At 39.1% G+C, this 27245-nt stretch overlaps 1 protein-coding gene across 1 annotated transcript in view; it reads left to right on the top strand.

The window, feature by feature from the left end:
• NUDT14 (nudix hydrolase 14) overlaps positions 1 to 27245 on the top strand; it is a gene marked incomplete at both ends in the record, with an annotated part of 49133 nt that overhangs the window by 7538 nt on the left and 14350 nt on the right. Inside the window, one exon of the mRNA XM_079537941.1 lies at positions 17362 to 17405. Within this exon, the coding sequence (XP_079394067.1) occupies positions 17362 to 17405 (44 nt within the window). The remainder of the gene's footprint in view (positions 1 to 17361; positions 17406 to 27245) is intronic.

Genomic DNA, 27245 nt, shown 5'->3' with positions numbered 1-27245 from the left:
CTGAAAATACAAAATATGGGAAAAGAAGAATTTGTCCTCCTGGAGAAGTAATCATGGATACTTGAAAACTAATGTGGAAAGAGTAATGCTAGTGGCAACTGTAATTAAATGGTGATTCTGTAGTGTGACAAGCTCTAGGTTGTGTATTGCTGGCATAACAATGCTACAGCAATACTACACGTATAGTATTGCAAGTGTTTATTTTAAACCTAAAATTGCCAGAATGATTGAGTAGCTTGAGCAATAGAACAGCCTGAACAGAAGCTCTGAGTGCAGAACGCTCAGATGCCTATTCTGTATCTGGCATGCATTATACAGCACTCACATAACATATGTTTGATCCTGCCACCGTTGAAAGAGATGTGCTGGGGATCTTGTGAGGTCCTTCCAGCCCTACATTTTTCTAATTTGGTAAATTATTGCATGCTTGTAGGAAATTATACATAACTGTTACTGCTGCTCAGAATATTGCTTCTGTACTTAGTGAACTTCTTTGTTTTCAGGTCTTGCTGGATCTTTTTCCTATATTTATGATACAATTATCTCAGAAAGCCAACAGAGACTTTCTGTGTGTGTTTACTGATAGGGCTCTGTGCCAGTTCACAGACCTAGAATTTCTCCAGTGATTTTTTTTGTTTTGTTTTTTATTTTGATTTTTGAAGTAAAAAAAAAAATGCTTTTCGAAAAAAGCATCTCACTTCAGTGGTTGCACAGTGTGCTACTTTAGCAGGAGGAGAGGCAAAAAGTATGCTTGTTGATGTTCATCTCAGACATGAAAGAGGTTATTTCATAATGTATTCTTATACAGAAGAGGGAGTAGGAGCTTGCCAAAATAAAGTAGCAACACAAATTGTGAGAGCCAGCAACTGTGAAACATAAAGCTCAGTGTTATAAGGACAAGAGGTGACTGAGCCATAATGGCACTGCCCACCATCTGCCTTCTTGACCTCAGATCTCTCCCACATGCTGCCTCTGTCCCGAAGATGAGGATATATGTGTCTGGCCTCCTTCAGTCCCTGTTTGCTCATAAGCCATGTGTACTGTAAAGTAGCTTAATTTTTAAAAGAACAGGGACCCTTAACTAGAGTCTGGGATGAGTGGTTTTGTCCCAAAGCCTGACTTAATTAAAGTAGAGGTGCCCCATATAGCGTTTTGACTACAGTGGTGTCACTCGAGTGCAGCAATTGTGATACGAGTGCTGAAGTTCTCAGGTCCAGAAGTTTCCCCCAAATGAGTGATCAACAAAGGTTGTATTCAAGTGGCCATCATAGTGGAGAAATAAAATGTTGGTCTGCGTGGCAAAGTGTAGATCAAACCAGTATGCTCTACTGATTCTGGCTGGCGTAAATACTGTCCTAATAGTTCTGTTTTCCATTAAACTCTGATTTCTACATTTGCATGGAGCCATCAGCAGACAACTTGGCCATTTGTTACAAGCAGTTCCCATTTTTAAAGAGTGATTAAAGGTAATTTTCCGTTGGCTTGTGCAGTTCTTTAGGTTAAACCTCTTTAGTTTTAAACTGTTCCAGCACCTCTGTCGTTATGAAGCTTTCAGAAATACTGAGCTAAAATGCAGAACAGCATGTAAATCACTAATCAATTCAGTTAATCACTCATTAATTTGGTTAATTGAATGTCAGTTATATTTGCTGTTAAGCAACAGGTCCATTTCTCTGTACCAGCACTCCCTTCAGAATAGGTGAGAGTTTAGGAGATGTTTTGGAGTTGCTTCTTGAATCTTTCCATGCGTTACTTCTTTCCCAATGGAAAGATGAGAAGGAGGTGGCTGCTGCTTTTGGAATCCCATTTCAGTGGAGTCTTTCACAACTGGAAGGTAAAAGCGAAATGAAGAAAGCAGCAGAACCTGGAGCTGGTTGCATCTGTCACTTTGAACTGCGCTGGGGGGGGGGTTGGGGAGAAAGGAGAGGATGAAAAGCCCTGAGGATCTTTGTGAGGAGGGTCTGTGAGAAAGTCTTAGGAGAAAAATCTAAAGATTGTTACTAAGCCTTGGCTTCTATTAGCCCCCTGCTGCTGTTCTTCATCAAGTTATTTTAATGGCTTTCAAAGCAAGTGAGTGGAAAATGGTTTCTCTGGAACTTTAAGGAGCCTGAACTGAAAACTGTCATTGCTTTATAAGTAAAACACATCAAAGATTGATGGAAGAATTGCTTGTTAAACACACTGAAGATTTGAATTATAAAAAAATGGGAGATATCATAAAAGACACATCAAATCATCGTAACTACCTAAGGTGAAAGTTTAATGGCTTGTCATCTGCTCAGGAACCTCTGTTAAGTATCTCTTTCATAGCTTTTGTGACCCTCTGTGTGTGTGCATGTGTGCAAAATTGCCATGGCTGTTTTTGTTTTTTTTTTTAAGTTTTTTTTTTTCCTGGTGTGGAGGAGAAGCACGCACGTATAAAGTTGCAAGTTGCTGAGCTTTCTGGTTTTCATTTCCCCGTGTATAGGGATGTCTTCTGGTATTTTTCAATATCAACTGCTTCAAATCCCTGTATCTTTCTAAGGTAGTTATTATTATTTGTGCTGTAGTGTCTGATATGCATTCACTGTGTGAAAAGTACATTTGTGTATCATGTGGGAATGGCACGAGTGTCTCTTCTGGCTGTCCTCTCACCTGCCTCTCTTTCCCACGTTCCTTTCCCTCCACACAGTGCAGTCCTTCCAGCCAGTAAATGCTGTGTGCTTTTTAGGGTTGTACAGACCAGACCTTCTGCTGTACTGGAGGAAAAGAAGTGAGTGCACATAGAAAGCATGAGACGCAGCAGTCCCACTCCAACTTGGAGCATTACATTTTTGAGCCCAAACCTTCTCCTGGTGCGTCATGCTGCGTATGCTCGAGGTGTGCGTTTAGTAAGCAAAACAAACAGTTGCTTTAAAAGACTAATGAAGCAGCTCAGCAAGCTGATAGGGTACAATGTGCTATTTGTGGGCCTGTCTTAAAATTTCAGTTTTAATTCATTAGTTCTTTCTGGAGGTAAAACAGCTGCATCTTTTACATAATTTGGACACTAGACCAGATTCTTATTGAAGAAAATTTGTTTTTTCCAAGAGTTTGACATGTTTGACTATTGCAGTCACTCGATGTTCTGTATGGAATAGTTGGAAAATGGAGTGCACAAGATTTTTTAAATTGGGATTATTGACTATGCAATCAACTGCATAGAATTTGATAATGTTATTTTAGTAATTCATTTCAACGATTTTAGCTGGTTTTTTAGTTAGCCATAATAATTGGTGTTATTTGTAAAGTTGAAATGTACGTAACATGGTGTTTTGCTGTTTAATGCTCTCAACTGTAAAAGGTTCCAGGCTTTGAAGGACCAGGTGCTGAGAACCTTAGTATATGCTTCTATAAACTTGTGAAAATCTGACCTTGTTAAACACAACGGTGTATTTTTGCTCCTTATCAATATATTGATGAGGTCAGGGCTCCGTTTGCATTGTTTCTACTTGGTTCTTATTTAGGGCACATGTAAAGCAGTTTGTTTATCATCATCTTTACTTAGAAACTAAGGAGACTGCAGCTGTAGCGATGTGGCCAGCAGCTCATTTCTCCTGCAAGACTTGGGCTGCGCTTTCAAATGGCATTTCATTGCAGTGCAGTGTGTACAGCATAAAACTCAATCAGTAACTCGTCTGCTTTGTACCACTCCATTCAGTTAAAGAATAATGTGAGAGCATTTGCCTTCCAATCGCTGTAACCAGCTAGTAATCATTGGTACAGAACTGACTTCTACAGTACTTTTCAGGATAGTTCCTCCAGAAACATGACTGTTTCCATAAGTAGATCCTTGTAAGGGTGGGTGGCTGACCTGTCAGCCTGCAGAACCTGATTTCTTTTCATCCAATTTATCTCCTTGCTTTCTCTTTGATCTGTGTGGAGCTTCACTGCTCTCACATGAACCACCAGAACATATGAGACTCCCTGGAGCACCATGATACCCTCCATAGAGAAGGATTAATTTGTAAAAGTAATAATATTAATGGTGAGATTTAAGTGTAAGAATTATGTTTGGAAGTGGGGAGAAGAGGTTTAACCACCTCCTGAAAACAAGCAGTGAGGGAAACTTTCTCACTAAATGGAAAAAATGTTGGAACTCGTTGTTGTTTTTTAATAGAAATAAATCAAAGGAACAACAGGTGAATGGCAGCTGGCATTGTGTCTTTCCTCCACTCTGCCTATAGGTTCTCCTCCAGCCCTTGTGATGGAACAGCGGGTTGTGCCTTGGCAGGGGATTGCTGCAGTGGTACATTTTGTATGTTCTTTTAAGAATGCACCTTGCTCTTGCAATGGCAGGTTTGCAATTGTCTGCAGTATTTGTGGAACCTAATTCTTTGTTCTCAGTCCAGCCCTCCTAAATCTTTGGAGCAAGTCTGCGAACTTCGTTCTTTGTCAGTAAGTTACTCTTACACTTTTGGGTAAGGAGTTAGAGCTTGCAGTGCCTTGGTATTCTGTTGAAGGAGCCAGCAGAAATTATATTTATAAAGCTCGTGGTATTCAAAGTACTGAGCAGACATGGTAAAAATGCACAGACCCTGTCTATAAAAACACCTGCAGTAAGTGCTAACCTTGAGTTCCAATGGGAATAGAGAGTGTCGGAGGCGTCCCTTCCTACCTCTGCCTCTCCATGGAGACACCACGGTGCTGCACCTGGCTTGGTTCCCAACTTTGTTGGAACTTAAGCTCTCCCGAGTGCTAACCTTGGTTAATCTTGTTAATGCTGGTTCTTTGTTGGCACGTACCAGATTGGTGTGATGCAAGGTGTGCAGCTCACTGAGCTATATTGTTCCTGCACTGATTTGACTCCTGCATCAGAAATATTTTGTCCTTCGTAAGTTATAAATCAATGGATTTCTAAATTACTTTTAAAAATCATACTTACGTGATATACATTGTTGCTTTACAGATGCATTTGTAAAACCGAGTAACTTTGAAGTGATGTACAATTTTCTGCCTTTTAACAGAAATCTAATTTTAATGATATGACAGTCTATTATATACACAGCCTTTTTCTTATCTTCAGGTGACAGTTTTAGTTTGGTTTTGAAATTGCAGTGACAATTATCTACTGTATGGGTTTTAATGTAGCTTTATTAGCAGTCTGGAAATGCAGTAGTCCAGGACTGCAGTAGCAGAGGGCTAGGTTCTTTTTCTGCTGGCTCTTTGTCAGCCAGAGAAGATTTTAATCAGATCATGTATAAGTTGCAGAATTTGTTAGAATGACTAAAGAGGTAATGAGAAATATTAGACAGTTGATGGTGGTGGTTAATGCTTGGCTCAACTACCAGTGGTAACGTACGCTGTGGTTTTGTAGGGTTGTCAGTGTTGTTTTCCTCGAGTGGCATAGCAAAATTAATGATGACAGGACACTTTCCTTCCTCTTCTGGATGAGGGTCATGACCTAGGGTAGCAAAGGAGAAATTACACTTGTAGGCGTAGTGGTTGCCTTGGGACTGATGATTTTAAGATTCATTTTCTCCCTCCGCTGACTGCGCTTGTGTTTGCTTCTCTCTGCACTGTGTCTGCAGAGATGGGCTGAGAAGCCTAAATCCTGGCAGACAGTGGTGTGAATGTCTCCTTCAGGATCGGATATTCTAAACTGATTGTCCTCAGCAGTCTGGAATTCTTTGGGATTGCTCTACCTGTGAGCTTTCAAGGGAATCAGGAGTTACAGGAACATGATGAGTGCACTGTAGGAGTACAAGAAGTGAGATGTCATACTATGTAGAAGTGCGATGAACGCCCTGTGCTGAATGTTACTCTGTTCCGAAATAGCAACCACAGGCATAACCAACAGGTAGGTTGTGTCCAGTGCAGACTGTTTTCCTCTGACTCTCATTGATTATCACTACTCTGATAGTAGTTAGGCCCCTTATCTTGGTAACCGCGGCCAAAATGTCAGCTGCCAATGGACCAGAAAAAGATGAAAACACAGGCTTCCTGGAGATGTTTTCCATTGAAAACAAGGATGTTTTTATTTTTTATTTTTTTTATTTTTTATTTCTTTATAGTTAGTTGCATAGCAGTGAAGCTGAGCAGTTCAAAAAATGTACTAATTTATATAAATTAGGAAAAGTCTGGAAAAAGAAATGAAAAACAGAGCATGTAGGAGTTCTCAGCAGCCCTGCATTTGGCTGTTTCCCTGGCTGTTGGGCTGTGGGCTGGAGCCAGCAGCCGTGTCTCCTGTGGCACCAGAGTCTGTAAGCACCTGGCTGCTCGCAGTGATGAGCTGGGGTTGGATGGCTTGTAGTAGGAGTGCTACTCTGAATCCAGAAAGAAGACCTTTGATGAAACTTAACATTCTTTTGTGATTTAAGAAAAAAAGGGGCAATGGGCTGCGGTGTCATTTTGCTTATTTTCCATTTTTAAACTGTCTAGTTAAAAATCTGAAGTATGCTAGTTGCCTTAACGCCAAATTAATTTTGAAAAATGGAATCTGTGTTTCTTATCTCCAAGATTGTTCGGGGAATTTTATTTTTAATTTCCCTTAATGTTCACTGGATGTGGGAGGTGTGCAATGATCTAATCAAAGACCCATATTCCTTCTCCTCAGGGATGTGCTCTTAATGTTAGAAGCACATTTGCTTGTTCTGACACAGGATTGAGGCAATGAAGCATTACCAATTTCCGATCATGATATACCCAGGACAGTTGTGTCAGTTGCTTCGAGCATCAACTCGTCTTCTAAGATACGTGTATTAATCCCACTGAACTTCATAAAGTCTTGCACGTCCATCATTATTTGGAGATCACGACTGAAGAACTTGAGAGACACAGTCATGGTTATGCTGGTTCCACGTGGCACATACACTGATGTAATGGCAGCAGGCCTGGCAGTGGAGAAGCTTTTCTTGTCTAGGTCCTTTATCCATCTTCCATCTGTAGTGCGACTCAGTGTGTGGCTGGAGAAGCATTTGTGCTGTTTGCAGGGCAGGAGACCGTGCAGGAAGTGGGGAAAGGGAGGTGGTCCTATTTTGATGGGAGCGCTGACCTGGGTCAGACTGGGCAAAAGAAATCGTTGTGGCTGACATTTCCTGAGCTTTTCCTTTTGTCTCTTCGATAGCAAATTTGCAAAAATAAATAAACAAAACCAGACAACTACTGCTTTAAAAACAACAACACAACAACAGCGTGGAACAAAGGAAAGAGATGGTAAAGATGCTAGGTGAATTTGTTTGCTGTGGATGCAGTGGGCTTTAGGAAGTTAGGTAAAAGAGCACTGGAATATTCATTTACATCTTGATTCTGAAACCTGCTTAATGGCAATTGGTCATTTACAACAGAATTCACTGGGATCAACTTGATATCAGAAAAACCCCACCTGCATCTCAAGTTATAACATTACCAGCTCAGTATATAATTTAAAATGATGTTAGTGACCATTGTGCGTATCTTGTTTCTTCATGCAAGCACCATATCCTTACTCTTTGTAGTATAGATTTCAATATGCTCCTACATATTTGACTTTGAATAAAGTACGTGTAATATATATATGTGATCTCTCTTAATAGTAGTGCATTTTAAAAGCATAAGAAAACAAGGACAGAAAAGAGGTTTGATTTAATGTATTCATATATGCTTAATTGTCACGTTTTATAAATTTCATTCAAAAGTAAGTGATCTTAGTGATAGCTGAATGCCAAACTAACCTGCAGCAATTCCACTGTTGAAAAGTACACACGAAAAAACAAACTGTGACCTGAAAAGTAAACTTCCAGAGGACTGTATGAGAAAGTTTACTTACACATCAGGTATCTTAGTTGTAATTGTTCTGGCATTTGATGTACATAAAACGAACAAAGTGGCTTGGCCCAGTATTGCATTAACAGTTGAATAAATTAGTGTGTTATCCTTTGTTTATTTTACCTCCTAAAGTGTGAAAAAATTGCACCTTTGAACAGCAAACTCTATTGCCATAACCATCTGTTTGCAGTTTCATTACAAACTCCTACCAGAATAACCCTCACTTTGAAGAGAAAATTGATATGGGTTGTAAAAATTATAGTCTATGACCTTAGGTTTCACATCCCTTTAGGTAACCCTGGTGTGGTCTCTGCTGGTGTCTGTTAACGTTTCTTCAAGTAACTTTGTCTTCCAGCTAATTTCAGATAAGAAGTCAAGTCCATGCCTCAAAGAATTTGCTTTTGCACAGAGCTGAGCACCTTTGTCACTCAAGATCCTCATGCAAGAAGTGAGCACAGTGGTGACCACAGCAGCCTTGCCTTGCTCTGCCCTGCCCAGAAGTGCTGTGTCAGCTGGTGGTGGCACAGAGCTCTGGAGTGAGTAGGGTGATTTTTCCCTATGAATTTTGCTGGTTTTAGTCTTACTTACAGAATTGTTAATTTAGTCAGTTAGAGCCAATTTGCAGCAGTATTTTTGTACTTTAGAGACAGCATTTATTTTTAATGTATTTGATGTATTTAAAAAGTTCGTATATTTTTGCATGCACATTCCACAAAGGCACAAATAACTAAAACAGTCCTTTCTAACTGAAGCATTGGAATGCTGGTAAGTTAAAAACTGCAAAATACCATTATTAGTAATCATGATGCTTTTAAAATAAACATTCAGAATAGTTTAGGAATGAAATCTTAAAGCCTTTGTTTAAAAAACAAACACTCCCCCCCACCCCCCTTTCCTCTTGAGCTTAAACAGTGGTTTGTTTAAAAAACAGTAAAATTCCATAACACTTAAACTCTTTTGAAGTAGTTCTTCAACATCAGCAAGTAATTCTGCAAATTGCTTTTGAAGATGAGGCTTCATTTACTCCAGCATGTGCAGTCTGATGGAGTGGATTAGTGGGTGTGAACTGAAATAGTAATTTAGGCTTTTTTTGTGTGCATGTGTCTTTCTCTCCAACAGTTCTTATCGGATACATCTCTATATTCTTACAATAATTTTGAAGATACCAAGACTGTTTTGTTTAACAGTCATTGGTGAAAACGCCGTGTGTGTGTAATGGCATTTACGTTCATGTCAGTTACTCAAATGCGTTTTTTTCATTGCTTTTTGTTGTGGAGCTTGTTTTTTTAGATCATGATCCAGAACCAACTTGCAGCATGGTTGCACAATTGCAAGGGATGGTAGGGATAGGAAAGAGATGGGCAACTGGGGTAGAAAAAGAGGCAGTCTGAGTTTAGATTGACTATAGTGTTAAGAAACTGTACCCTTACTGTACCCTCAGATTGGCTTTAATAGAAACAGTTCACATTTAAATGAATAGTTCTGCCATGTGATAGCCAGGCATAAGACAGTTTGCTAATACTGATACATACCTTCAATAGGAAAACAAAGAGGGCCAGACACTCAGCTAATGAAGGTTAGAATGATTTTATTGAGAACTTTCTTTTTTTAAGTCGCATGTTTTTATGCCAGCTGAAAGTGCTCCTTTTCTTCTTGGAATATATGTAGCATTTTCATAAAATCTGTCAGTGTTTGCCCATTGAGGTTGTGGGTGCCCCCTCCATGGAGGCATTCAAGGCCAGGCTGGATGGGGCTGTGAGCAACCTGCTCTGGAGGGAGGAGGTGTTCCTGCTGATGGCAGGGGGTTGGAGCTGGATGGTCCCTTCCAACCCAAACCATTCCTTGACTCTGTAAAAAGATGACAGCCATCTCCCTGCTTCTCACAAATCAAACCTTTGAAGTAGACAAGGAAAAAACCCTACAACTGTAATAAGCCATTACTTCAAACAGATTTGATATGCAAAATAGTTTGATGAAGATGTTTTATTAACATGAAAACATTGAATATGAATTATCTGTGAATGTTTGACTGTTTGCACCTTTTTTTTTTTTTTTGTTAATGAAAACAATATTTCAGGACAGCACAACAGCTCCCTATCTCCTATAAACAAAAAAAAGACAGATGTTAAGCACCCCTTGGTTTACTAATCTAACAGAAATACTCAACAGGAAGCAACAAAAGTTCTAAAGCATGTGGAGCAGCTATTTTATTTTATTCTTATTTGGAAAACTGCACCAGTCCAAACCTGTTTCAGCTGTTTTTTTCCCCATATAATTTCTGTTCTTCAAATGGGTTTCGCAGTATCATGTTGATGATTAATGCTGTATTTCTTTAAAACAATCCCAAACTCTGGAGAACGGGGATTTTCTGGCATCAAAGCTAACATGTTTGTTTGTTTGTTTAGATAGCTTTTCTGTGTTTGGCATAGTGTTGAAAGTGCTGTGAAATATTCAGACAGTGCAAGGTAATTTGATCACTCATTGATTGGGAGGTGAAAATGTGCAGTATTAGCATTAATAATTCAACTAACAAGAAATGGTCTATACAAGTTTATAAATCCTGGTAGATTTCCACTGAATATTACAGGTGTGACATCAGATTCCATTAAGTGGAAAAAAGAAATGTAGCAAGGAAATTTCAACTGATAGGAGCACTTCTGTACTGAGGGAAGAAAGGAAGGGAAGGGTTCACATACAGAAGGTTAAGGCCTTAGGTTGTAGCATCCAGTGTCTCCTCTCTTGCTTGGTTTATAGCAGGGAAGTCCACTTTGTGTACTCCAAGAGCTGTGACTGGTTGATGAAGAAGCAACAGTTGATGCACATCGTCAGGGTATAATTTACTATTTTAGGAGCATATATTTACCTGGTGTAGGGAACCTGCTTTGGCAGGGGGGTTGGACTTGATGATCTCTGGAGGTTCCTTCCAACCCCTACAATTCTGTGATTCAGTGATATTTTATAAACCAGGGAGTACTGAATTACTGAGTTACTGTTATTATAGATGTAACTCTTTGCAGATTTTATTGATCGTAAAAAGGTGAATTTGAGTGAAAAGCATTAAGCTAAGACCACTTAAGAAGATAAAGTAGCAAGAGGCTGCAGGAACTGCCTGAATTGGTACAGATTTTTGTCTGTCTTCCGGAATCAGTTACTTGATTCCCAAGGCATCCATTTCATGTGGATTAACCTGAAAAGACCCAGCTAACAAAGTGATGAGTTTGGCATTCTCTTGCCGGGCAGTTCTGGGCAACAAGTAGATTCCTCAGCAAGGAAATGTGAATTTCCACCTGGATAGAGGCAGCATCAAGCACACTGGTACCAAATTGTATAAATACACTTATAGAAGATTAGTTGGATTCCAGGGCTTGGATTTAATGGTCCTCATGGGTCCCGTCCAACTCATTATATTCTACGACTCTAGTTGAATATGGAAAGTGTGCAGCAGAAAATAACTTTGCATTTAATGAGAAAAATACACAAATTCTTCTGAGAGTATTTCTCTGAGAAGACAGCAAACTCAGATTATTCCTGTAGGGAGTTTTACTGCTTCGTGATGTGTAAATGATTAAACAGGGACTGCACACTTGCTTGGCACTGCTGGCTCTGGTTAAAGACCATTATTTGCCAACTAGTTTTCTTACCTGTTTTTCTTTACCTACAGAGTAACTTTTATTGCTTAAAGAATGGTCATAACCCTTGGATTAAGGACATCAGCTGTTCTTTTGTCTTAGTACTGTGAAAATGGAGTAAGTGGAGTAGCAGAGTTATTTCTATGTTATAATTATGTCAACTGCGGGAGTTCTGTTTTTTTTTCACAAACGTGGAACATTCATTTCTTGGGTAACCACTTTAAACCCAGTCCAACTGGTAGAATCTAAGGGATCATTACTGGTGTTTGTCATTTTACCCCTCATAACATCTCCAGGTAGCTTATCTATACCATGTGAGTATGTATCTGCCTTTCTTCCTTAACTGCCTGTTTGTTTACACCGACTTTGTCTGGGCTCTAACTGAATTGAAGATCATTCAACAGGAACTGTTCCCATTACCTGTTTTTAATGCCTATCACAATAGGTCGCCAAACGTCTTGTTGTCTCTCCTGTAATGTAAACAGTAAGAAGTTAATCATTGTCAAGGACAGATATATATATTTTTCCCTCTTTTTAATGGCATATGTGAGGTTTGCTTATTTTGGACACAAATCTGCTGCATTTTAAGTGATCAGCTTGCTTAGCCTGCTATTAGTTTCCTGAAAAGTCTGATGTAAGGAAGTCTAATAAAGTACTGGCCCTTTACTGAGGTGACTTTGCTGATACTGTGCAGTCCTTGGAAACTTTGTCCAAGCAGCAGCTTTCCCTGGATAAACATAGGAGATGCTCCTGGCCAACATTTTCAATTCAGTAGCTGTTTAAATTGTCAAATGCTTTAAAGAAGCAAATACAAGAGGAGCTTGAAGTAGGGCCTAGGCAAATACATTTTCTACTCCAGTCACACATTGTCCATGCAGAGTTCATTACAAGAAGGTTGGCTGTCATTTAAATAGGTGCAGTTCTAACATAAATTTGTTTTTTAAGTGGCCTAGCCTCCCTACAGTGGCACTGTGGGAAATGTGTTACTGTAAACCTGCACGGTGAGGAGTTGTTTTAGACACCCTCGTCCTAACCATCCTGTAGCAATTGTTTCCTGCTGTCAAAGAAAGCATTTAAAGAGATTTTTGGAATGTTCTCCTGTCTGTTATAGTGGCATGTTTTTAGTTTACTCTTAGGAATAGAACTTCCATAAAAATGAGGCCAGGAAGTTTAAACCTTAAATGAGAATATTTTAAAACCTGTGTGTAATGCACTTTGCATCTGGGTGTTTCAGAAACAATCAGTTAATCGTTTTGTACATAGAAAAGGAAGGCAGCCTGCTGGCCTTACACTGCTTCCTTGAGCGGGGCCAGTTCAGCAGCCAGGTAGGCCTTGGCCCTTCAGGAAGACAAAGTGCTTCTATGACAAAGTGCTTCTCAGTTCTGGGAGCCAGTGAACAGTTGTTTCGTATCCACCATCTTCATATCATTTGTAATTTTGAAGACTTCTGCTTTGTCAGGAGATCCCATTCTTTGATGGGAGTGCAGTGATCCTTGGGAAAACTCCATCATCTGTCTCTCATGTGAGGAGCACCTCCTGCAAGATCAAAGGCAGTGAACGTTTCATGTCTTTATTCCACTCTTTCTTGGCTAGGCTGGGCTAAGTCTTCAGTGGATTCCTTTAGTAAGCAAACATGATCCTCTGTGTTTGCTAGACTGACAATGTGACTGCATCGTTCAGACATTATATGACATAAAGTAGTGGAGAAAGGCAGAGGGCCCTGGTGCACTGTGTGTGTCCAGGTGCTTTAGCTAGATTGTGTAGGTGGCTAAAAGAATGGTATTCTGATCAGAGGCTGTAGTCAAGTCTAACTTGTCTGTCATAGATAGTGTGAACAGACTCCTGTCTGTAAGTATGGCAAAGAGCAGGTGCAAGAAGGGTCTTCATTTCCTGGAGAATGTGCAGATCAGGTATGGGTGGCATCACATACAGATCTCTGCTGGTAGGGGTGAAATCTGCTGAACTTAAATCTACTGTCAACACTTAACCAAGTAGAGAGTACTTTCCAGTGCATGGTTGTCCTGCAATCACTTGAGCCAAAATGGATCAAGTTCTTCTTATGTTGACTGGGAAGCTTGTAGTATACTGTTGGGATTCTAAGTTGTCAATGGTATTATCAATTCAAACCTGTGACAAACTACTGTGCATGCAAGTAGAATAGAAATTGCTATTCCTGCTTGCTCTTCTGGGTTGGAAAAGGAGAGGACTGTGTTTAATTTGGTTGCCTTGTGGTGGGATGGTCTTTTGACATCTTTCAACTACCTTTTGTCAGAGGTCAGAAAGAGTGTCCTGGGGAAGCGCTGCAGTATGCTTTCTCTATCCCTAAACTTTCCCTTCACTGTCAGAGGCGATGTATCAGGCAAGTTGAACATCTCATCTGGCCTGATGTGGCTTTCTTATGCAATTTGTTCTTATGTAAGTAATCTGGCTTCTGAGTAACCGGGAATGAAGTTGTCTCATATGCTGCCTCTCCTGGAATACAGCTTCATTAATTTACACATACTATATGCAGTAGATCAGCACTGCAGCATCCCAGAACCCGATCACTGAGCACAGAACTAGAGAGTGATTACATTATGATTAAAGATTTACCAAACCAACTATGTCTTACACAGTGTTGCTGAGAGTATCAAAACTGCTATTCCAAACAAATAAAAACTAATACAAACTACTGCTGACATATCTTTATAAAATGTGAAAGGATGCATTTCCCTTTTGAAGGATAACAACAGAATCTATTTTAAATGTGAAGTACTAAGCGTCAGTGTTAAGACCTCACAAGGATGTATTATGCTTACTTCTCACACTTCATTGAGAGATACTTTGATTGTTCCTTAGCAGACATTGGAGAATGGACTATTTACAGTAAAACAAATGTATCTGTATTAAAATGAACAACATTAAGTGTTTGAGAGAGCCTTTCCATTTCACAAAGACACTGCTGCTTCCTGAGAGTATGTTGATCACTTGCATCTTTTAATTCTTTGCAGTTGGGATCTGTAATTGGGATGATAAGAGAAGTGCTGTCAAAGGCAGAAGACAGGATATACAGAACGGGGCAGTTTAATGTAACAAATAGTCATGGCTACCCAGTTTTTGAAAGCATGAATTTTGATCAGTTCTGCAAATAAAATTTTTGTCTTACAGCTAAGATAGAAATATTTCATACAGCTTCACATAGGTGGTCAGAAACTGGTTGGAATTAATGTTCTGTAAAGTATGTAAAGCAGCATAAGAATCATTGGTAACTGTTTACATGCTATTAATAATTAGCAACCTTCATACTAGTCTGTTAGGAATGAACCACACATTGGGTACAATAGGAACTCAACTCCATACAGTTGGGTTCAAATTACATTTGGCTTGGACAATAGGGCATGGCTGGTGCTCATTTGAGTTTCTGCCATTGTAAACAATGAGATGTTGGAATGTTTCATTTGTTTATTGATTTCTTTATTTGGACAGGTGCAGGTTGATCATATAAAATATTTTTTTATTCAAATGTAGGCAGACAAGAGCTTAATAACATTGTCCAGTCAGAGTGTACCATCATAACCAGCTTCTTGAGTGGACAGATTGAAATTAATTTGTGACTTGTTTTGAATTTGAGTCTTAAACTAACTGAATTATGTTCCAGTGAAAGTTCCTTATGTGCTGTCCAACCACTTACAAACTAGAAGAAAAAGATTTATCTTGTATGATCCTGATTCATTTCTGTTTTTACATACTAAATTTCTTTTTTCGTTAAAAATTACATGCATATCTATGAGGTAGATTCTGCTAATGTTAATGGGGCTCATCTGTGAGAAGAGGGCGTTCAGATCTCATGGATCCCATCTAGTTAAGGCTCGTTCTCCAGGGTTTAATTTTCTTCAGCTGTATGAAACCCTTCCTTAAGTACTCCAAAGCAATCAGATTCTATAAGAAATGGTGGGAAAAAGCCAGGAGGATTGTTGTTGGGATCATACCGTAGGAAGTAATATCACAGGACTAAGAGCATAAATTAATCCAGGATAGCCTTGATGTAGGTGTGTCTGTCATCTCCATCAGTTGGACACCTATATTTTTGTCAAGGGAAGGAGAAATTGCAACAGGGGAATGGATGGGCAGGTATCTTACCTGTGGTGGCAGGAGGAGGTTGGAGCTGGTGAACTGATACGAAGGTACATATAGAAGGTGTTACCTCTAGTTCACAGTTCCTCAAGTCACTCATGTCAAACAGCAAATTGCACTGCAGTCTGCAAGCAAGAAAAAATATCACACATTCATTCGTCTTACGTGTAGAAATAAATCTCTGAGAGGATTGAGCAGAACTTATGGATGTAATGCCTTAAATTATCTTACCACACAGCACTGGCCTGTGCTTTTAAGTTGCAAATATCTGTTGTGTCACAGTCTTTTCAAAATTGTTCTTCTGTCTGTCACCAGGTGGAACAGATTGGATATACTCAGCTTGATGGCCAAGGGTTTTAGTATTTCAGTTCACCCTGAGAATTTGCTGTTGTTATTTCTCTTTCAACATTGTTGCATTTAAGCATTGACATGGCTTCTTTTCTGATGCATACATTTGATTCCTGTCAATGCTACAGAAGTTATGCACAGGCATTGATGGAAGAGTAGACTAAAGTTTCTCTTGAGGTGGACAACTGTTTATAATTAGAGCTGTGGGAATGAAGGAAAACCCAGCTAGCAAGCAAACCGTCACTCTTCCAAAAAGCTTGGTAAACTCATAGAGCTCAGGAGCTTAATCTCTGAACCAGGGTGCTTGTTATCTAATCCCCACCAGCTGTTGTGTACTTGGTAGTCATGACATCTGTAATAGAGCTGAAGAGCCTTTCTATATTGGTTGGCACCTTTACCAACCAACTGAACTTGTTTCTTCTTTCATTGCTTGCATTTACCTGCTTTAAATCATTAACCAGTTGCTTAGGGTTTGATCATCTGCTAAAGTATACGTTATAACAGAGAGCTTGTGCTGCTCTTCACATGAAGCATATTTAAGGTTTGTATGTCTTCAGCTGGTCTGGTTTTTGTTTGCTAATACAAAAAAGGTATCAACTGACTGAATTTCCTCGAGTCCTATTCTGTGACACAGACTTAAACCTGACTTAGGAGGCAAGTCCTTTGATTTATACAGCTGAAAAATACTGCCATGTGTTTAATAGACTTAAAATAGGTACCAAAGTATATACATGTCTCTTTTAACTAGTATGTATGGACTGATGTAAGTTATTACAGAACATAGATATGTGTGCAAGTAAGTGTTTACGTGGTCACTGTGGGAAAGTGCTTTCAGGAGTTGCTTTCAGCTATGCTGTGGTAGGTGTCACTCATTTTAAGAGAGCAGAGGGCAAGATGACTTACAAGTGGTAAACAGTGGCATGGAGGCTACCTGAGAATCACCTTTTGTAGGATATAAAGTCAGAGAAATAACTCTGCAAACATGTTCAATGGTTTGGTTTGGTTTTGTCAGTATGTGTCCTAATGCTGGAAAGCAGAAACCAAAATATGAAACATCAATTAGGTGTGGGCTTCAACCTTCTGAGCCTGGATCCTAAATCAGTTCAGCTGGTGCTGTCCTGAAAAGATGAACTATTCTGCACAGGTACCATGGGAGAATGTAGATCTGTAGGCTATTTTACTGGTTAAAACTTAGCTGCATATACCTTCCTGGTACATGGTGATTGAATTGGGGGTGTGAGTAGACACTGCAGCCGGAGTTGGACCCAAAGACTATGTTGTACGTTAGCAGTCAGCATAGCGTTGTGTATTTAAGGTTTGGAATGGCCTGAGATAGTTCCCAGCGTCTGTAATACGTACTGTCAGAATCCAGAATAATCTCATCAATAAAATCAGCTCTATCAAATTTTTAAAAACACACCTGTTAAATTTTTTTGCTCAATTTCATTATAATCAGTTCTCACTTGGAATTAATTTTACTGACACATTTATTACTTTTTTTCCCCAGAATGGCGCTAAGAAGTTTTGGGACTTTATGAGGACACATGACAGGTAACAGATGGAATAACATTACTTCCTTTTGTCTTCAAGTTGTATTTCACGCTGTATTCTTTCAATGGTCAAACCTTAATGTTTTGAATATTTCGTTTTTCACAGAATCACAGCATGACCAGGGTAGGAAGGGACCTCAAGGATCATGAATCTCCAACCCCCCTGCCACATGCAGGGCCACCAATCTCCCCATTTAATGCTAGACCAGGCTGCCCAGGGCCCCATCCAACCTGGCCTTGAGCACTTTTAGGGATGGAGCATCCACAGCCTGTCTGGGCAGCTGTTCCAGCACCTCACCACTCTCTCTGTAAAGAACTTCCCCCTGACATCCAACCTAAATCTGCCCTCCCTCAGCTTAAAACCATTTCCCCTCATCCTGCAGTTATCAACCCTTTCAAAGAGTTGACTCCCCTCTTGTTTATAGGCTCCTTTAGGTACTGAAAGGCTGCAATGAGGTCACCTTCTTGAGGTGGCCTCAAGAAGGAAGCCTTCTTTTCTCCTTCTTTCCTCCAGGCTGAACAAGCCCAGCTCCCTCAGCCTGTCTTCACAGGGGAGGTGCTCCAGTCCCCTGATCATCTTTGTGGCTCTCCTCTGGACCCTCTCCAACAGCTCTCTGTCTTTCTTTTCCTTTAACTTGGAATGGATGGCCTTCGGCTTTCTTCTGTCTTTCCAATTTTATTTCTCCTATTAAGAAAAAAAAGAAATTAACTCCTGACTTTAAATATCAGTTCGTGCAAAATAATAGCAAATAGAGTATGTATGAGAGAGACTCAGTCTCAGACTTATTTAATAATAAAATATTTGACTTTTTACATTGTACAAAGGTATGATCTAGTCACTGAAAATTCAAGTGTTGGAAAATAGAAAAATAAAAAGCAAAAGTAGCAACTTTTCTCTGGAAAAAGCCTTTCTGAATGGATTCATGTAAAAATGTAGCAAAGCACTTACTGCAAAAGTAGCTGGAACAATCAGAGTCATCCTGAGGGATGTATTCTTCTTCTGTATGAAGTCAGTAAAATCATTTGTATTTTCTGAAATTTTTCTGTCAGAACCTTCTCAGTCCTTAGAGTGATTATATTTTTTTGTAGGTTCCTGAGGTGGATATTTGCATCACTTTGGTGATAGTGACACTTTCTATCAGCATAAAGATTATGAACATAAGGCTTTCAGGATGTCTATGAAAATATTAAATTGAAAATTTAAAAAAGCTTCTACTGCTTAAGGTTAAAAACAGAAAAGAGAGTGATATTTCATTACTTTACACTTGCTTTTGGAATTTGCCTGGAAGACTGTTCTGTCTTTGCACTTTGTCCATGTGGGCATGTGCTGGGATTTATGATCACAGATACAAAGGCTGAAATGATAATGGATTGCTGGAAATTTAATATATGCCTTGTACTTTCAAGAAAGTGAATCCAGCTTCTAGTCAGAGTGCTAAGGAGGGCATGACTTCCAGAAAAATAACTTGTCATTACTTTTGTGTCACTGTGCGATAATGTGTGAGCATATACAACTAACTGAGCGGGGTAAATATGAAAGGCTTGTTTTTCCATGAACTTGTTGAGAACGGTATTTCTGAAGGACTTTTGTGAACATTTTTAAAATAGTTGAGTACATAACTGTATAAAAAGGCTACAGACACATGTCGTGCCAGTCATCTCTGGCCACATAACATTTGTTAGCTTCAGATGTACAACAGCTGCCATCCAAACTTATTAGCGATCACTGTTGAACTGCAGAATGCCTAATGCTCTTTCGCAAGTAAATTCATGGCAACTTCTGAAATCAAAGGTAATAATGTGAACTTTCTGCATAGGAAATCCATGCTTTTGCATAATCTTTCTTTGTGAATGGAAAGTCAATTATTATCAAATGGATTAGTCAAGAATTCCTTGTCAGCTTTTGATAAACTGTGTTTTACTGTATCTTTGTAAGATAGCTGTGATGCTAGTTGTAAGGAAAAGTCATTTCCATCTGCTGAAGTGTGTAGAGGAATATATACTTAGAGGGCCCTTACGGGTTTAAGGGCCTTAATGAAGGATAAGATATTGGAGAAGAGCAGTTTCCATGACACACGTGCTGTTGATGATGATTGCCTAGTGCATGAAGTTAGGAAGTGATGGTCTCATTCAGGAAGATTGTAGGAGTTTCCAAATTTAAGACACCTTTTTCAAAAGTGCTTTTTTTTTTTTTTTCTGAAAATGCTGTAATACCATTAAATGCTTCATTAAAAAAAACAAAAACAAAAAACAACAACAAAAAAACCTGTTTATCTAAATCGAACTACAGATTAAAATGGCAGATCTGCAAAATACACATATAAGGGCATTATAAATTTCCGTACAGTTGATACGTGCTGTATGACAGTAAACTGAGAGCTTGTGCTCTGGGCTCCTCTGGGACCTCAGTGTTTTTTCTCCTTTTGGATGAGGTCAGCGTAAGCCAATATTCAGCAGATTTTTATCAGAATATATATTTGATACAGGAAAATGTTTAGCAAGAGAGTTATTTCCGTATAAATGTATCCTTTCCAACTGTTCAGATGAACAGCTGATTGAATTTAACAAAGAGGAAAACATGAGCACTGCAGCAGTCAATTCACTTGCCTTAGGTGTGAGTCACCTATTTTAAAAATCTTAAACATATATCAGGAGGGCTCATTATCAGTATCCTTTGTACATCCACAAGCTGGGGTAACACTGGTGCAAGCTGAAATGGTACATTTTTATTTGATTTTCCTTTTTTCCCCCCCTTCTTTCTTAGTTACTGCAGATCTGAATTTGAGCCCACAGTGCTTTATTTAGTTTGTATGCTGAACAATTTATGCTTACTCTCAATCCCACTACTCTATTTAAAGAGTTGATTTTTGTTGGTTTTTTTTTTTCTTCCAAAATTATTACTGGCCACACAATCAACTGTTACCAAGGCAGACTTTCAAAAACGATATTGTTAAAAACTAAGTTGCATCGTGGGAGGTTCAGATTGATATTAGGAAAGGTTTCTTCTCGGAAGAAGTGGTCTGTCACTGGCACAGCTGCCCAGGGAGGACGTGGAGTCACCTGGAGTCCCTAGATGTGTTCAAGAGCCATGGAGATGTGGCACTGAGGGATGTGGGCAGTGGGCATGGTGGGGTGGGTTGGCACTTGGACTACATTATCTTTTCCAGCCTTAATGATTTTATGATTCTATGAAAAGTCAGTTGAGTATTGCTCAACCAGAGCCTAGCTCTGAAGTTAGCTCTAGGATGAGAAGGAGATTGACTCAGGTGATCCACAAAAGTCTCTTAGGACCTGAAAATTTCTGTGATTTTTTTTTTTTTTGTAAGTAAATTAAATATACTTAAGAAATGCTACATTTCTCATTTGATGACTGTCAAAAAACTGTGAACTTGTCAAGAAATCTATCAAGTCAAAAGCCACTACTCTGCCTGCAAATAATGCATTCATTGTAATTCTGGTCCCATGGACTTGCATTTCAGTTCATGTTTCTTTGGCACATACATATGGACTGGTACTTTTCCTCCGAATACTCAACTGATTTATTTCCACATTTTTAAATGCACCTTTAAGAGAATCACGCAGAGCACAAGAGATGAAAATCTAAATGCAGGGTGCTTCTTACACTTGGGTCTTTCAAAAGTACTCAGCAGCTGGTGTGGTGGTCTTTAGGGGGAGAGTTTTGTTGTTGTTTTTTAAGATCACTGGTGTTCAAAACAAATCTCTTGACTGGGAGGACATTTTACTTCTGCCCATTTACAGTGATATTCTGTCAGGAACAGGAATAGACCAAGTATTACAAAATAGTCATCGATGTCTGTAACAAAAATCTTGTCTCTAAAACCAGACTCACTCTGGTTATATTCCCCCGCATCCTAATTCTGCTATATTTAGTACAGTAAGAGCCTGAAATGTAATACTTCAGTTTTACATTCATCTACTCTATAAAGCAATAGACTTAGTTCGTTTCAGGTTTCAGCAGCTCCCCTTAAGCGGATTCAAGGCTTTTAAAAGACACAATTTGGGAACAGATGAAGGTCAGTGCGGAGTCATGCGCTTGCTTTTGTGCTTGGGGTAGTAATGTTCAAGAGCAGGAAACTTTTTGTAATTGACAATTAGGACACATTTCAGACTGGATATAAAGCAAAATTATGGCTACTTCTCTATTTAGAACTATCAAAATGTCAATCTAAAGAACACTACATTTAAAAGGAAAAGGAAAATTGAGGAGCTTGAATTGCATTGTTAGGTGAGCTCCTCCTGACCCTGACAACGTCATGAGACAAGAAAAAGGCACGAGGACCCAGAAGTTTACAACAAAGGTCCAATGCACATGCACAGTTATACTTTGGGTTAGACTACAAAAACATGTCACAGTGTCATAGGAATAGTTCCTGACTTAAAAATTATGAATGGAAAAAAACTTCCTTTTCTTTCTCATCTCTCTAAAAGGGGAGGAAATAAAATTGCTGCATTATGAGATTGGCTTCTTTGAAGGTAAGAGATCAATTCATTTCTCATTAAAAGCAACTTCATTCTTACTTGAAGTGTTTGCTCAGTGAGGAGGCTGCAGGCTGTATGTACTGCAGAGGCAGCTGACAAGTAGAGCTTCCCATCAGTTTGCAGGTACAAAGGGAACAGAAGATATCAGTGTGGTCTTCCACAGGTTCTTGAGACCCACAGAACGCCTGGCAGCACAGCGTGGGAGGAGAAAGCTGCTCTTGGGGTGGCTACCCACAGCTCCACTGCCCACCCCATGGCTGCAGCCCAGGTTGCTGCAGCCACAGGCAGCCAGCTGCTATTCCGGCCCGATGGCTGCAGCAGCAGTGCTGGAGATATGGTGGAAGTCATGTGCCCTGAGCATGTTATAGGAGTAGATTAAATTCCTTCTCCTATTTCATACGCTGGATCGGTTGGGCTTTATGGAAATTTAATCCCGCATGTATTTTTCTGGTTTATGTCCTGGTGTATTATAAGATGCCGTGAAATTTAACTCAGATGCTTCCTTTGCACAAGAATTATCACAGTAGCTTTAGAATGGGTAAAATACAGCCTTTTAGCATCTTTACAGCTTAGGAAAAAATTAATCTTTCTTGGGTAGCATGTGCCTCTTGTGCGCAGCAATATGTTGTGCTGTAAAGCTCCTCTGTCTTTGTAACATCTCCAGGGTGCCAGAGCTGCAGAGTTCTCATCCTTATCTTCAAAGATAGTAGAGGAGATAATGGACCAGATATAGTTCAACAAACAACAGAAATGAGGAAAAGTTTAGGGAAACAGCAGCTGAGGGAAAAAGTAATGATGGCAGGGCATGTTGGTGCAGAGGGTGATGTGACTGGAGAGAGAAATTACTGCTTATCAGGAAAATGGGAAGGAATGTTAGAAAGCAGACCAGAACCTTTCTGTCTCATCAGTAACCAATGACAGAACAAGGAAGAATGGCATTGTACAGAAAATATTCCAAAATTGAAATGCTAAGAAACTTTTTTTTTTTAAACAATTGGCATTAAGAAAATCTGGAAAGGCATGTTCTGTAATCCCTGTCACTGGAAGTGCTCAGGTTTAGAGCCAGTATCTGTTTATCAAGGATGCTGTCAGGGTGATGGTATGGTGGGGCAAAACTGAATGCACTTCATGCTGTAAAGTTATCACAGAAAAACACAAAATCAGAAGCCAGATTTTCGAGTTCTGATTTTACCTTTTTAAGCGGCTGTCATTAAATCACCATCTACCTTATAAACTACCAAATAGGATAAGATGGTGATAAAATACTTATTCGGGGCATTGATTCATTGGAAAATTACATGAGTAAATAAACATACTTAAATGTAAGCACATACATAAGAGTTTTGGTTGATGAGTCATGCATTTCTAAACGGAGGTCTTTGGTGGCCAAATTAGCGACATCTAGTTTTTACAACTCCAGAAATTTCTCTTTTAAGTATTTTTCAGTATTATGCAATAGAAGTGGACATGTTTGTTTTCTTCTAGTCAGTGAAATCTAAGGTCTTTGCTTTGCTTCTGAATGGATTTGACTTAAACCTCTTCTGTCTGAAAGGAGTGCTGGAGGTGTTTACATCATCTACAGACAGTAACGTGGGCATCGCCAGCATCTGGGATTGGTAAAAGTAGATGAAAATGAGGAAGTTTCTCTAATTAGAGTGCCTCTATTTGGTGGATTTTATCTAGAAATATCTCTCTGAAAGGAGGGAGCTATTAAATTGATTATTCTAGAAATAGGGAAAGTTGGTAAAATATGAGTTCTCTATTTGTTTCTCACTAATGGTGATGAGACTTACCGTCTGTTCCTGAGAACATGTTGCTATTCACTTCATATTTGATTTTTGACAGGTATGAAACGAAGTTTCTGGTTTATCCCTTCCTAGCTTGGGCAGAATGGTTGGCTTTTTTATTCTGTGTGCTGTCCTTGGATTCTCAAATTGTTTTAAACCTTTGGCTTTTGCCTTTTTAGAATGAAGTCATACCTCTGCCTTTTAGATAGATCATTTAGTGGTCTTATTATGTGATAACATTTGTAAACAGTGGTTTCACAAATAATTAATAATTGGAACAAAAGCCCATCAGATTCTGACTTACTCTATGCTTAATGCCCACAAAGATTTATTAATTAACCGAGTTAGAATAAAACCTGAATTTATTTATTAAAATATTTTGTTGAAAGAATCCCATTGAGGTGCAGTTTTTCATTTCCAAGGGTATCCTGGGATACAGGCCAAGATACGACTCTTGAAGAATGTTATTGAGAGCAATGGGCTTTGATGTCTCATTTATTTTGCAGTTGAACTTACTTTCTATTTTTTCCTTTGTTAGATGAAAACAGCCTGCTGGGAGGATTGTTTATTCCAAACAAGTTGTCCCGCGCCTTGTTCTTTGCCTGGGTACTAATTGCTACTTTACAATTAGATAGAGATTGTTTTAGAAGTGCACGTATATGGATTTGTTAGCACTTCTTAAGTCATTCTTCTGCAAGTCTGATGATTAATCAAACATACATGTCTTGCTTTATGGTGCCACAAACAACTTCCTGCTGCACTTCAATTTACTGAAACCTGCCTTCCTTTTGATTTTTTTCAATGTAACATTAATTTTCTTAAGCACAAGCATCCTGCCACTTTAATCCTGGTTTCACTTAGTAATAAATACCTAAATTGTATTGGAGAAAGCATTCAGATTTTATTTGAATACAGAAGTCTTCTAGGCATCTCCAATTATCTTTTGCCAAATCCACTTTATCTGTGATTAGTATGAAAGGGTGAATGTTTTTGTCAGGAGCTTATAGCTTTGCTTTTGTAATAGGCTGCATTTTAAGTAGCCAATTGGATTGGTGTTGGCCTTTGAAAAATGTAAAATGCTTTGAAGGAAGACTTAAATAGACCAATAAAGATTGTACGAGCACACACGTTTAATCTCAGGACTCTCTGCATTATAGTTCAAGCTCTGGGAAACTGGAGGAATTGCACTGGAGAATAATCAAAGGGTACAGCTTTATTACTTGTCTGCTCTGAAAATGGGCTGTTTCCTCTGGCTTAAGACACTGGGTGCTCTAGATTTTCTGATAAAAGAAAGAACACAGCACTTTAGATACTACGTATTGTAAATTTTAGGGATGTGCAACTGTGAAGTTGATGGCTCATCTGATTACAGAAGTAACACAGGATGCATGCAATGCTTTTCTCGTGGTCCCCCCAAATAATTCTGAAATAACTTGGGGTGACAAAGGTCTCCCTGAAGGATGAATCCTCCCTTAAAATTATTTTTGATCGGAGTCATAAATTGACACAGAAAGTGGTGGGAAAGATCAGTTTGTCAGCTTTGTGTTCAGAAAACTTAATGCACGTAACTTTAAGAACAAAAATAAATTGATGCTTTAAACAATGGTATCGCATCCCAGGGATTGTTTTTCTTACTACCTTTCTTTCTTGAACGATTCATGAATCTTCCCATTTGCTCCGTTATGAGGCCATATAAGGACAAAGTGCTAGATGTACGTTTCATATTCACAGCTGTCCAGCTGAAATGAGTACATTTTTTCTAAATACCTGTGTGATTGCACACTGCATTTATTTTCTTCTGATTGTATCCGAAATACCAAATATGCTGATAATGAATGGGGAGGGACGGATTAAATCAATTAGTTACTTTTATTCCTGCTTGCCATTCTTGTATTTCTTTTTTTATGAATCTTATTTTCATTGTCTGTTCTGTTTTCATTGTTTTTGAGAATGTGAATTGAATTGGCACGGGCTCTGACGGTGTTGTGAGGGTTTGTCTCCTTTATCTTTTCCTTTCTTTTTCCCATTTATCAAATAGCATTATTTCCTGCAGTCTCCTCTATGGAACATAATCATTTCCAAGCAGCACAAAGATTATTATAGGTTTTCAACTAATTATGAGATTTTTAGCCTTTAAAAGGAGGTGGAAGTGGCTGGTTAATAGTTGGGAAAGCTCTGGCTTTCCATGTTAATGCCAGTCTTTCTTTAAGTGCTTCATCTTCCTTTATTCAGTTTTGATTAGGATTATTTGTGTGACACATACATACACATATACCCTGTTCCCACCTGCACAAGGAGGGTCCTGAGTTCCTCTTAGGATGATTAAAGAAAGGTCAATTTCTTTGCCCTTATTACCTCATCAATTACTTAGCGTACTGTAGTATTAGTACAAGATTATCTTTTAAAAAGCCTCATCTCCAGCCTTGAGAGCCTCATTTCATTCACAGAAACACAAGAGAATCTTGTCCTTTTCTTTGCTATTATTTAACTGGGGTTTATTTGGGCATTTTACTTGTTTTGTGGATGAGCGTTTGTAAAGTAGGCGATAAAGTCACTGTAAGAATAATGAAAGGCTGAATGAATCTTTTGTTTATTAAAGCCTTCTAAAAGTTTGTCTCATGAGAAGCAATTAGTAAGTGTTAGCAGTTGCTTGTGGATTAGCAGTAGCCCGGGCCAACAACTGACAAACCGTCCAGATAGAAATTACAAAGCCAACGATTACAAGCTGAAATTCTCTTCCTATCCCCAAAAAGCAACATCAAGAAGGAAAGCCCATAACCTCAGCAAAATCAGAGGAAAAAACGCATGCTTTTAGTATTGGATCTCAAGACGTACTGGTTCTTGTAGCTTTGGCAAAGCTCATTTACTGATCTTAATGGCTGGAGTGTGTTTCAAAAGAATTAACTTTCTGTCCCTCCGTATGTGTGTGCACGCTTTAAAAACATGTTGGTTATCATCAGTTCCCTACCTCAGCACTGCTGCTGTCAGACCCCATGGTTTTTTACATTGCTTCTAGAAGCATCACCTGCCTTCCTCAGCTGTGAGCATGTGGAGCTGTAATGTCTTTTCTCTATCAATGTCTGCTCTGCTGAAACGCCGTAAAGCATCATTACCGTAAGCTCAGTAAATACAGAGCTGTGCTAGGCTCATGGAAGGAAGAACCTGGAGGAGTTGTTCAGGTCTGTGGCATCTTCTACATTCTTGTAAGGGGTATTTTGAGATATAAAGGAAGTATTTAGGTGGATATCACTCTTTTAATGGTAGAAGAGGAATCAGTCACTCCAAAAGTACTGCCTCCTATTTCTTTCCATGGGAAATACAGTAGATACAAAGAACACAATAACACTGTTTGGTAGAGCAAATTTTCAGCTACAAAACACTCTTTTTCAGCAGTCACCACCATTAGATACGTGTTTTTGCCTGTGATGAACAAGAGCTGTGCTCGTAAAAATATCTGTACCAGTGGAGGTGGCCCACTGTTGCTGTTACCAGTGCTAAAACGCACCACCCACTGCCTCAGTGTGCTCACATTCACTGTTTGGTCTCCGTAAATG

The sequence above is a fragment of the Tetrao urogallus genome (genome assembly GCF_951394365.1).
Source record: "Tetrao urogallus genome assembly, chromosome: 6".
Classification (NCBI taxonomy): Eukaryota; Metazoa; Chordata; class Aves; order Galliformes; family Phasianidae; genus Tetrao; species Tetrao urogallus.
Note: the sequence above shows the minus strand (reverse complement) of the source record. Positions and strands in the feature narration are given on the sequence as shown.